Below are 13409 nucleotides of genomic sequence, written 5' to 3'. Positions count from 1 at the left end.
TGGCAGCAAATGAACTATTTAACTATCCGTTTCATTATGTTAACATGGTAGAAAGATTGGAAGGAAATAATAAATACCTGAATCTGGATAATTGATTAGATTCCGACTGACACTAATTTATTCCTAAGTGGAACTTATTAATTGAAATTTAGAATACATTTAGGAGAAAAGGATCAGAGACCATCTTCATGTCCAGTATTATCCAGTTCAATCCATCATGAAGTGGTACCATTTTCATTCCATCATTTGGTCAGGATCCATTAAGTGAAATGTCATTTTTTTTAAAACATTGTGATGGTTTTGAACAGTTTGATTCTCCTGATTAAAAATGACCCAGTGTTACAGAAGACAGGATGGTGAGAAATGTGGGAATGTTGAGAGACCATGCAGACCTTTTAATATATTCATAAATAAGATCAAATCAATTTTAGAGTCCAACTTAGACAAAAAATTAACAAAAAGATGTTTTTATGGGATTTTATGATTATTCATTCTAAGATCTAGTATATTTCCTCTCAGTCTTATTTTTACACAAATAAAGTATACAAACCTAAATTGGGCTTCATTAGGGACTTTAGGCAGCATCACAGTCACTTTCCCATCATCATCCACATCAGGTTGGTATAGAGTAGGTTTCATAGTAAGCAGGTCTGGAGCTGTTCGGATGGAAACCTGCTGCTGGAGGCCACCAGCACCATTTTCTCGGCTCATGAGCACAAAGGAATAATCAGTGTCGGGATGAAGCTGTGTAATCAGTTTTTTCTTCAGGCTGCCTTGGACCTCCACACTTTGTTGGTTGTACAAAATCTGAAAACAGTCAAGTGAATGAAGTGGGTGTTCATCTACACAGACATTTGGCTTAAGAGCAATGTCAGAAAGTAAGCTTAGAGCTCACCTGTTAGTGGCTGTAATGTTATGGCTGATGTGTAAATAAAGTATGAGCTATTCCAGTTTTTTATATTTTCATTGTGTTTTTAAAAGTGCTTAAAGTTGATTGTTTCCAAATGTTTGTGATTTTTCTTTCTATAGTAAAAAACTAAAGTAATGTAGAATGTGTCACGGTCTGTGGGTTTAGGTCAGGGGTGTCCAAAGTCGGTTCCTGGGAGCCACAATCCTACAACTCTTCAATGCATCAATGCTCCAACATAACTGACTCAAAAGAAATGGACCCATTGACTCATTGATTTAAGGCAAGTGTGTAGGAACATAGGAGACATAGAAAACCTACAGAAATATGGCCGTCGAGAACCAGAGCTGGACCCCCCTGGGGTTTTGTTGGTCTGCTCTGTTTGAGTTCTGTCTTGTCTTATTTTGTAGATTTCCCCTTGTGTGTTCCGCTTTGTTTTCTGCTTCCTGTCATCAGCTGGTTTGTTTAGCCAACTTATCCTGTTTCTTGTTTGTTATCCTTAGTGTATTTATACCCCGGTCCAGTTCTTCCTTGCCAGTTCATTGTTATGTCTTGTTATGTCCTGTCTTGTTACATCATGTTTACCAATTAGCTTTCCTTGTTAGTATTTAATCTCAGATTAAAAATTACTCCTACATTCTGTCTGCATCCTGCCTTGCTCAGCCTGTACTTAGGACATCACCACTGCTGCACCCTTACAAAATGCAGCAGTTGTGTATCTACTAATGTCCTGACTACCACAAGCAACCACTCGATCAGGACTCATTAAGAACAACTGTACATTAAGCAATATCACAATGGTCTTGTAGACATTTAGAAAATGGATCCACAAAAAAAATAAACTACACAAAAAAGTAGGATTGTGGTGATTTTATTCCATGAACCAAACTATCTTTATTGCTTGTATTGTCTTTTTTTTGCTGTCTGAATGAAGGAGTGTGTCAATCTCACCTTCAGAGGTAGTGGAGATTCGTAAGTTTCTGGGACTTCCCAGGTCAGCAGGACTGAGGTTTTCATCACAGTCTTTGCTCCAAAATTCTTGGTAAAGACTAAGAAAAGATTTGGGTGATTATTAGGTGGGAACTTTGATTGTACAATTATATGACTATCATTATTCAAAATTGAAAAATGAATTTAGAAAAAAGAAAAGAAACAATCTATCAATCCAACATTTAACATTTTTCAAGGATTTTTTTTTTATAGCTGATTTCTGTTTAGTAATAATGAGGTTAGAACCATGAAATACAACAAATGGCAAATATGTAATGAGGTCATCACTTGAAATTATTTTCATTTATCAGCCAATCCTTGTCAAAAGGGAGCTAGAGGAATGTTTTGCTTCCTTAAGGTGTCTGACACAATAAAAGAAAAAGTCCCAAGGTTATAACTTCCACTCTGATAGGACGTCTCAATAATTTATATCCTGTCTACTTTTTTCACTTTTCTGCTGATCTTATTTTAAGAGCAAATGTGCTGTGTCTGCTGACGTGAGTGAGCTGCTTGTGAAAATGTCCCAAAGCAAAAATTTGGGCATAAGTGCTTTTCTGTACACAAGATAATAAAATGTTTGTAATTTTCTAACTTCCATAACACATCAAACGTAACAACAGTTTGGGAATCTCACCTGGCATAGAAGTGGACATTGTCCTGATTTGGACACTGGGGCTGAGAGGTCCTCCTCCTTTGCGGGTGAAAGCTTGAACTCTTATGTCATATGTTGTGTCAGGTTGCAAGCCCTGGACTACCATCTGTGTGTCCGTGGTACTGTTTGTGCTGTTGTGCTGGCCATTAATATCTCTACACACAACTTCATACTTTATGATCTTTCCATTTCTCTCAGCCAGTGGAGGAGGTTCCCAAGCAAGCTTTGTGGAAGTGGAAGTTAAGCCTACCACACTTAGATTCTGAGGGTAGCTGCTGGGTATGTCTTCAGGGGTGCTTATCTCTTTTATATATTCCTGCCCGGCACCAGCTCTGTTTTTAGCACACAGTTTGAAGACGTAAGTGGCTCCCTTGTGGAGGCCAGTGACTGTGAAATGATCATCTGTTTTTCTGAAGTCTTTGACAGTGAAACTTTCCTCGTCAGCTCTCTTATACTGCAGTTGGTATCCTAAATGCTCTCCCACAGTTTCTTTTGGAGGCTGCCATTGGATCAGAGCCGTATTCCCCATCATGGTACTGATCATCATAGTGGGTTTTCCAGACACTGCAGCACAAAATTTAGCTTTAGAAACACTTAAACTATCTAGGCCAACTTTAGTTTCCATGACAATGTTGACAGCAAAACAATGGAGATAATATATCATTATAAGAGATAATTAATATGATATTATAATAATAATTGTCCTAATCTATAAACAACATTAAAGGCAGAGTAGGAGATGTATTCCAGGAGCAGTTTTTACTGTATTGCTTAAAATCTCTTTCACATCCCAACTTCAGCCAATTAATTACAATCTATAACACACACACACACAAACACACACAAAATTAGTCATCTGTGGAATGGACAGAACTGAAAAAACTTTTGGATGGTGATATATCGATCAAACTCAAATGCCATTTGTCTCTCCACTCTCAACCTCAGTGTGTACCCCTCTTTGTGCACGAATCGTGCACTCTCAGAGGCTTGGAACACATGCAGAGGCTTCAAAGTGGGAGCCAGAGCTTGGCTAGCTTGGGTCATCCTACTCTAAATGTAAGGCTGCAAATTTTTCAGTATCTTCAAAAATAAGGAGGATAAAGTTATTTTTGGTGTATTATCTTCACAGTTGTGACAAAACACCTATTTGCCAAAAATCAGCTTCTCTTGCCAAGGTAATGCCAAATTTGGGATTGGAAGAGAATTGAATTGTGTATATTTAAAATGTATGCTGCTCAAACCATTTTTTCCAGGATCTCCCACCATTCCTTTCATTTTAAATGGTCTTATACTGTGTATACATAATGAAATCACCTGCTCCTGTAGTAGAGACTACCCTGGCCTTGCTGCGAGCTCCATCACCCTTTGTGGTGTGAGCAGCTAGAGTCACTGAATATGTCGTCTCTGGGAGCAGACCAGTTATAATAGCTTCCTACACATTACAGAAACACAAAGAGGAAAGAGAAGGGGGACAAAATGTTGAATGGGAACACACACGCAATTCAGTAATACTCTGTAAAATATCTCTATATGCTGATAAAAGTAACACCATAACTTGCACCTGTATTACACCCTAAAGTTCCAATCAAACAATGTTGGGACCACATGTTACAATGTAACAATTTGATTAAATTTTCATGCAAATTATATAATGAGTCACATTTGTAATGTAATAAATAGATAAAAAATACAACCAAGTCACAAGTTCCTGAAAAGAATGACCCTATCATGAATGCTTAGTTCAAAAACCATCTTTGATCTGGACTCATGAGGGAACATACCAGTACCTGCGTTTCATGGTTGGAAATATCCATGAGGATCGGCTGCCCATGAGGCATGCTATTCTGCAGCCTGGAGCAGATCAGCTGATAGCCTTGGATCTGGCCATGTTGTTTCACTGTCAGGGGAGGCCTCCATGTCACTTTGATGGTGGTGGAGTTGAGGGCTTCTGCCGCCACCTTTCTGGGAGGAGCTCCAGGCACTGAAAGCACATCACAGCACAAAACGTAAACTTAAGTGAACGTTAGACTTTAATGTGATGGATGCTAATTTAACATAAATCAGAGCAAATAACCTCATGCTCATGTGTAAGTGTGACATGCTGGCATGCTTACTGGTTTTGGCGGTCCTAGCTTCAATAGGTTGAGTAAAAACCCCCAAACCCATCTCAGATCGTGCTGCCAGTGAAAATGAGTATAACGTGTCTGGCTTAAGACCATCAACTGCGTAGGAGCCTGCCGCTTCAAAAGTCACGTGATGCTGGGAAGAGATGAAAAAAAGTAATAACACAAACACAAATGTACCCATATTAAAAGCGGTGGAAAGGTTTTAGCATACTTCAGAGTTTTAGCTTAATTTATGATGCAACATCAGCAACGGTCATTATTATGTAATAAAAAAGGGATAAAAAGAGGAGAGAGGAAACATGTACGCTTTCTTACATGCTGAACACATTACCTTTCAAGATCCCTGGAAAAAAAGTTTGCAAGATGTAACAATGAAAAATGGTGACGTTTTTAAAAAAAAAGTTTCATGACAATATCAAAAACTGATTAACATCGGTTGTTCTGAGAGCTGGAACATAAAATGACAAGAAATGTAAAAGGGTTGATGAAGAGGCAAACAGCAAAAGCAAACTAATAAAATTAGGACAAAGGGGTTTTTAGTTGTGATATCATCAAGCCAGTTTCCAAACAAGTATGAAATGATAATGAAAAAGTCCAGCTACATATTATTATAAGCACATCTCACATTCAGAACATTCTATAAAGGTGCTTTGTACCTTTTCTGCAGGATTGTTGGCTTCCCAGTAAAGCAGATCAAAACCAATAATGGGGTCTTTGGTGGGCCAATGCCATGACAACATTATGCGCGTGTCCAGCTCGGCTTCAGCTTCGACAGCAGACAGCTGAGCTGGAACTGAAAGGATAAACATGAGATAAAGTGACTGAAGGACAATGACAGATACCATGGAGGATGTATACAGAGGTTGAAATGCAGAGCAAATGAACCCAGATGTGATTAGGAAATGTTAGACATGGAAAAGCTGAATATTGAATAAATAATAAGAAACAAAACTGATCCACAACTAAATGGATGCCATCATAAATAAAACAACACGTGCTGGACTGTATTTAGGACTATGGTCATTTGAATAAATAAATTCATATCATGCATCTGCTTTTGTCAGAACAGTTAATCTCCTGCAAACTTTGCATTTGTGAGTTCAAGGCTGATAGTAATATGTGTCCAGGATAATAAATGAGACAAAAAGTATAAAGTCACATCCAGTTAATCGATCATATAGTTAAACGCTCATAAGATATAACTAATAAGTAATAATTTTAATCTTTCTGAGTGAATTCAGTAGATTAAAGAAAGCAGTACAATGTGGAAAAACTAAATAACCCTGTATCAGTAATTTGGGTTATTAATTTAGAGCACTGATAATTAACAATAAGCATGTTTATAAATCGTAAGTATGGATTAAATTATCATTGTTATTTTCTTCACTGACCTGAACTGACCTCTGTAGGCTTCCATTGTTATGATCACTCTCAAGAGGTAAGTCATACTTAAGACCTCCTCTGAACTCATTCAGTCTATTATTGACTATTTTGTACTTCATGTTCCACAGTTTAAGTCACTTTTGATAAATACACCTGCTAAATCAATGTACTCATCCATGCACAATGAATTTGAATGTTTTTATCATGTGATGCTGCATCTTTACACACTATAGTGATGGACATCTAATACTTCAAATGTTTAAAGACTAGAGCCTGCAATGCACGAAAGGCAATGTCAACGGGAATGATACAATTGCTCAGTTCCTAATAATGGATTTAATGGTGTTCTGAGTGGCATTTTGGTTTTTTTTTTCAGGAAAAACCTATAAATTATCCAGCAAAAGCATGAGCTATGAAGTGCCTTTGACAACTTTAATTGCCTATAGCGGTCCAGTGAGTTTGTTGTTACCTCCTTGTTTGGTTTTGATCCATACAACATCAGACGGTGGCCCGTCCCCCACAGAAGTGAAGCCCAACACCCTCAGGTTGTAGGTGATATCTGCTATCAAACCTGAGATGGTGGTTAACTGGCTGTTGTCAGTGTTGTGTATCTGCCACACACTGAGTGGGTCATTGGGCTCAGAGCTGTAGTAGACCCGATAGCCTTGGATTTGGCCATTGGGCTCTTCTGGAGGTTCCCACTGCACAAGCATGGTGCTGGAGCTCAGCATGCGTGCCTGAACATGAAGAGGTGGTGATGATGGTGCCTGCTCACTTGTACGGGTTTCCACAATACTGCTTGGAGGCCCCCGGCCCACATTATTCACAGCCATGACACGAAACTCATATTCAGAGAAGGGGCTGAGACCACCAATGCTGTACCGGGTTGTGGCTACACCATCTACTTCCTGGAAACCGTTTTCTGAGAGTTTGGCACGGTACTGAATCACATAGTAGGACACAGACTCAGGATTCCCCGAGTCCCAAGTCAGAGTGACGCTGGTGGCTGTGGTTTCTGTCACAATGAGGGAGGAAGGCATCTTGGGAAGAGCTGTTGGAGGGTAGACACAGACAAAAAAGTCAGTCAAACAACTTGTTGACCATTCATCATTATTTACAAAATAAGTTCCATTCAACCAATCTCACATTTTTAATACACTTATCAAATTAGCAGCCATACAGTGCACTCAGTCAGATGCTGACGTTGAATTATTGGGAGGACATGTAGGTATCTGTATTTTGGTCAAGAATATTTTGATATTAGGAAAGAGAAATGAATGTTCCTCAGTGAATGTTGAGTAGGTAGAAAAAATCCAAGTAAATTTTTAAAAAATTACAAATATATAAACTATATGGGCTACATGGTGGCATAGTTGTTAGCACTATGGCCTCACAGCAAGAAGATTGCTGGTTCAAGCCTCGGCTGGAGGAGGTTTGATTGGCGGCCTTTCTGTGTGGAATTAGCATGTTCTCTCTAGATCCTTCCACTGTCCAAAGACATGCATGTCAGGTTAATTGCTTACTCTAAATAGTCCTCAGAGCCCTCAGAGGGAGTGTGGGTGTAAATGGGTGTTTGTCTCTCTGTGATGGACTGGGAAACTGACTGGCTCCAGCTTCACTGTGAACCCTAATTGGGCTAAGCGGTTAAGAAAATGAATGAATATGAAAACTTTGTTCCCCAACTCCATCTATATGGTTATAAACAGTTCACTAAACTGAAATATTATCCCTGGAAACCACTTTTAGTTTTCTCCCCTACAAACATGCTCAGGTTGTGACCGAAAAAAGTTCTAATCAGATTTTTGTTTACACAATCCCATCCAAAACACAAGGATTCTGTTTTAAGCTTAAATTTAAACAGAAAAGCAGTCATTTTAAAATCCTGCAAATTAAATTTAGAAGTAAAACAAATCAAGCAAGTAAAAAATGCAAACTGAGTTAAAGGTCAGTGTGACTGGAATTGAAAACAGCACACAGAGTCTTAAACACAGAAGGAGGGGTGGAAGTGACTTTCCTACTTCAGTAAAAACATAATACAGTACTCATAATATTTTTCTACTTTGCTTCTCAGATATTACATCACTTCTGATTCAGGCATTCTTACTCAGCATGCTGTGTTTCTGACCTTTGACAGTGATTTGGGCTGTGGTCTCAATCATGCCCAGGGAAGAGATAGCCACACAGGTGTAGTTGTCAGATTGATGGATGTTGGTGAGCTCCAGGACGTTGCGGCCAATGGGCATTTCATCCGTCTGGGACAGCTCTACTTCCCCCCTCACCCATTTGATATGAGGCATTGGTGCACCAACTGCCACACAGGTCAGGTTGACACTGCCACCAGGCATCACCTCATGATTGGTGGGTGGGATGGAAAAACGTGGAGGAACACGTCGAACTACAGTGGTAAAGAGAGGAGGTGTGAAAGGACACATATGTAAGACTAATAGGCTTACTTATTGTTTACTGCCCTAACATGTACAATGCATCAATGTACTTAAAAGGATTAGAAAGAAAAGAAAAAAAAAAGAAAAGAAAAAAATCCAGGCTCACTATAATAAAACCTTTGTTTCCTCGTTTTTCTGTGTTGGTGTGTTGGTCTAACTACTGATTCTTACTTGCTCAAAATGTTGAGATGCTATTATTCTGTGCTACCCCCCTAAAATGTTGTTGTTATTCACAGAACTTAAGTTAACAGGTGACAGGCAATGCCTCCTAGTCTAAGCTTTCTCAGTAGGCTGGTGGAGTCTTCATAAATTATGCTGTTAATTCTTGTTATACTGAATTTTCTTGCCTTTAACCCTTTATGCAAAAACATGCATTTTAGCTCTACAAATGTTAGAGCTGGTATTTTTTTTTGTTTATTAGTAATATTTCCTATTCATTTTGTATATATATATATATTTATATATATGTATTTATGTTTCTATAAAATATTTATAAACTAATATATAACCATAAGTATAATATGTGAATATTTGATAAAATATAGCTGTATGATTTTCTTTTCCTATTTATCAGAAAGACAAACTTGTCTAATTTCATTATATGCATTTATGTTTGGTTATAGTATGTATTTATTCTTCAGTGAGTGGTAATGTGTTGGATGACTCACTAAAATCACCTGTAGTGGTTCATTTACAAATGTACCATCTACAGTCATGAATATGCAAGAAAAAAAGATTGTAAATACGTGTCCACTATAGTCACCACTATGCACGAAAGGGTTAATTTTCTATTTCAGCTGAATACAGAAAGGGCCTATAAGAACATCATTATACAACCTAAATAAATGTAAAAAAAAAAACAAAAGTTGGAGAGCATTACTACTTTATTATAATTTGAAATAATATACTTGGCAAATTTACACAAAACTAATAGTTTTTATCATTTAGAATGACATTTTAATTTCTTATACTTTCCATTCCATGAATTACCCTTAACCTTAGGGACTGAATTTATTAGTCTGTGATTAAGTGATCACCCTTGTGCTTCTCTTAGCATTTTGTGATTGCAATCTCACTACGTCAGAAACAATAAGTCTAATCCTCCCAATTTTCTCTGGAATGCGTGTATCAGGATTGGAGAGTCATCTCAATATCAGACAATGTGATATTAAAAGATATTAAGAGAAAATTCAAAAGCTACAGATCACACTACAGCTAAATGTTTGAGTTCACAAGGGTAAAATTTGAAAATACTAAACAAGAAAGGCTTGATGGAAGGATTGTCGGGAGAAGATCTTATCTCTCTTATTTACATTGCCAGATATCAAGTGCATTTTTTTTCCCAGATAAATGGTGGAGGCTAATTTGAAGTAACATGAAAAGCTGGTTTTCAGTATCACAAATGTACCCTTTAAATGTTAATGATAACATCATGATCTTTAATGTTTCAGGTGTGCGATATCATAACACACTTAAAAGAGAAACCATGAGTCCTCCTGACATTTGCTCATGAAGGGCTTATGAAGAGAGAGAGACTTTGCAGTATGTATCCATCTCCCATCGTAACCCCCAGAGTTTGGGTTTTGACTTCTAGCACATAACATAAATATTATGTTATGTTATTATTATTTACCACAGAAGTGTTGGGGTCTAATTAGGGTCATTGTCCTGCAGGAGCGTGAACCACTGTCCCAGCCTAAAAATTTTTGAAGGCTGGCACAGGTTTTCTTCAAGATTTTTGCTATATTTAGCACCATCCAGCATTTGTCAGTTCTGAGCAGTTCCCCAGTCCCTTCTGAAGAAAAACATCCTTCCAGCAAAATGCTGCTACCAGCGTGCTTCAGTGTGACAATGGATGTAGATAGATGTTGGGTTTGAATCTGACAAAGCGTTTTTTTTTTTTAGGATTAAAAAGTTTAACATTAGTCTGATCTGACCTTCTTCTAGATGTTTAAGGACTCTTCTATGTTTCTGTAGACATTGTTTTTTGTCCAAGCCACTCTTCCATAAAGCCCAGCACTGGGAACAGGTGAACTTTCCTATAGAGATATACACCAGTATCTGCTGTGGAGCTTTTAGTGACCTTTTAGTCTTTTTGATGCCATTCAGATGAATGTCCTCCTTGCTTAGTCTGAGGTGACAGCCCTCTCTGACCTCAGACCAACAGCCCTCTCAGCACAGGTATGTTGTGGTGCCACATTCTTTCCATTTTGTGATGATGACTCAGTTGTGTTTCATGGTGAACTTTTTTTCTTTTTTATAACCTACTTTTCTCCATCTTTCCTTTATCTGATATCTACTAAATTGAATCCATCTGCCCTCCATGACTACAGACCAGTTCCTCCAACCTCCCATATGATGAAAGAGAGACTGTTATTGGAAAGCAACTCAACACCTTTCTAGATCCATTAGTTTTTTTACTGTCCTGGGGCTAGGACTGAAGATGCCATCATCTATCATCTTCAATGAACCCACTCTCATTTTGACAAGTTAGGCAGCACAGTGAGGATCGTGTTCTTTGATTTCTCAACTGATTTAACACAATTTAACCAGCAGTGTTATGTGAGAAACTCCAGAAAGCACCAGTGTCTGTTTTCAATACTGCCCATTGATGACTGCCTAACAAATAAGCCACAGTTTCTTAGAATGAGAGGTTGTTGAGAGATGCTGATCAGTTGCACAGATGCAACACGGGAGACAGTACTCTCCTCACTCTATGCACCTCAGACACCTGTCATCTGCAAAAGTACGCAAATGACTGTAATTTTGGAAAGAATTAGCATTGGACAGAAGCTATAAACAGTAAACTTTTCAATGATTTTATGCAATTATGGAGAAGGAACTCTGTAAGACCACAAACAAAACAAAAAGATTACAGTGAATTTTTAGGAAAATGAGAACTAAGCTAATGCCTATCTATCTTTCTATCTTGAAGATAGAAGTGGAGGTTGTTCAACTGGGAGTTCAACTGGAAAACTGACTAACTATATATATATACGTATACATATAAATATACATATATATATATATACATATATATACAGTAGTAGTAGTAGTAGTAACTTTATTTCGAGCAGATGAACAAAACCAATACCAAGATGTACATATACATAACAGAAAAAAAAAATATATATATATATAAGCTCGAAAAGGAGTGGGAAGAAGAAAAACTTATTAAATCCCACCCCTAGATAACACAAATCAAAACCTTACAATACAAAGGATGCACGACACAATACCAACAATGGTCATGAGTAATACCAAACAATAGTAACGACATGACTTAATACCAACATTAGTTAAGAAGACTTAATACCAACAATGTTAAGTTCACTATTACCAACAATGGTAAGGGACAATAATGAATAACTTAGTATTGTTATAACTCATCTTCACTCAAAAACAATATGTAAATAGACTGTAATATAAATAGACTGTAATACAATCATAAAGATTGTATTAAGCAATTTCTCTAAGTGGTGTTTATGTTAATAACAAATTCATTAACTTGTGTGTATTGTCCCTTAAAAAGGTTGGCTATTAATATGAACCTGCTGTTATTGGAGACAGCTCCCAACAACAGGAACACGCTCTGTTTTTGAGTCTATACTGTGCATTAAAATAAACAAGGTTTTGGTGAGTCAGCTGCCAGTAGGGGGCGCCCTCTGGACAACCGATCCACTACTTGCCAGCCCTGATCTGATATTTAAAATGTGCATGACCATTCATGTATGGAAATGTAACTATTAACATCATCACCACTACATACATAATCACAACAATACTGTAGTCTTGAATGAATGAAAGAATACTTGAGCATCACACTTATAACAACATTATACTTATAAATAACCCTACATATATTCCTCTGCCTTATATTTCATCAATATCATTGCTTTATACTTAGCTTTAAATTGATAAATAGAAGAGCATTGCTTAAGTTCTCTCCCCAACCCGTTCCAGAGTCTAACCCCGCAGACAGTCACACACATACTCTTTCTGGTGGTTCTAACAGGTGGGTATTTGAAATTATTACATTCTCTTTGAACATAATTTGAATGTTTGCTGGTAATGCATTTTTACTTGCCTTATACAATAGCTGTGCAGTGTAAAAGTTTACCAAGTCATGTAATTTAAATAATTTTGATTGTAGAAATAGTATGTGTGTGTGGTCATAGAATCCAGCTTTATGAATGGTTTTAACTGCTCTTTTTTTAAGTTTAAAAATTGATTGTAGGGAAGTCTTATAATTATTACCCCAAATTTCCACACCATAACTTATATAGGGCAAAACAAGGCTGCAGTACAACAAGTAAAGGGCTTTGGAATCCAAATTAAATTTTACTTTATTCATTACTGCAATATTTTTGGAGATTCTATTCTGTATGTGTTGGATGTGTGGCTTCCAATTCAATCTATTGTCTATAATAATTCCTAAAAATTTGTTTTCCAACACCTTTTCTATTGTTACACCATTTATTTTTATTTCCAGTTCAGGATTTATGACATTACCAAAAATAATCATTTTGGTTTTGCCTAAATTTAGTGATAGCTTATTAGTATCCATCCATCTTTTTATTTTTTCTAATTCATTATTCATTATATTTATTAATGTGCTATAATTGTCATGGGAATAGAAGATATTTGTGTCATCTGCAAATAATATCATTTTTAAAGCTTTAGATACATTAAAAATATCGTTAATATATAAAATAAATAATTTTGGACCAACTATGGACCCCTGCGGCACTCCACAAGCAATGCCACGTCTCTCTGACTCATGATCACCCATCTTCACGAACTGTTCTCTCTCTGTTAAATAACTCTTGATCCAGTGCCAAGCTACTCCCCTTATGCCATATCGTTCCAGCTTTTTCATTAAAATTGAATGATTAATTGTGTCAAAA

The 13409-nt window shown here is 37.1% G+C and overlaps 1 protein-coding gene across 1 annotated transcript in view; it reads right to left on the bottom strand.

The window, feature by feature from the left end:
• ptprfa (protein tyrosine phosphatase receptor type Fa) overlaps positions 1-13409 on the bottom strand; it is a 48348-nt gene that overhangs the window by 17515 nt on the left and 17424 nt on the right. The window contains exons 6-14 of the mRNA XM_079244909.1: positions 8184-8453; positions 6528-7109; positions 5332-5468; positions 4664-4808; positions 4337-4530; positions 3864-3981; positions 2532-3113; positions 1859-1956; positions 551-807 (exon numbers count right to left, since the gene is read on the bottom strand). Coding sequence (XP_079101035.1) covers positions 551-807; positions 1859-1956; positions 2532-3113; positions 3864-3981; positions 4337-4530; positions 4664-4808; positions 5332-5468; positions 6528-7109; positions 8184-8453 — 2383 coding nt within the window. The remainder of the gene's footprint in view (positions 1-550; positions 808-1858; positions 1957-2531; positions 3114-3863; positions 3982-4336; positions 4531-4663; positions 4809-5331; positions 5469-6527; positions 7110-8183; positions 8454-13409) is intronic.

This window comes from Telmatherina bonti (assembly GCF_933228915.1).
Source record: "Telmatherina bonti genome assembly, chromosome: 8".
Taxonomy (NCBI): Eukaryota; Metazoa; Chordata; class Actinopteri; order Atheriniformes; family Telmatherinidae; genus Telmatherina; species Telmatherina bonti.
This window is presented reverse-complemented; position numbering and strand designations above follow the sequence as displayed.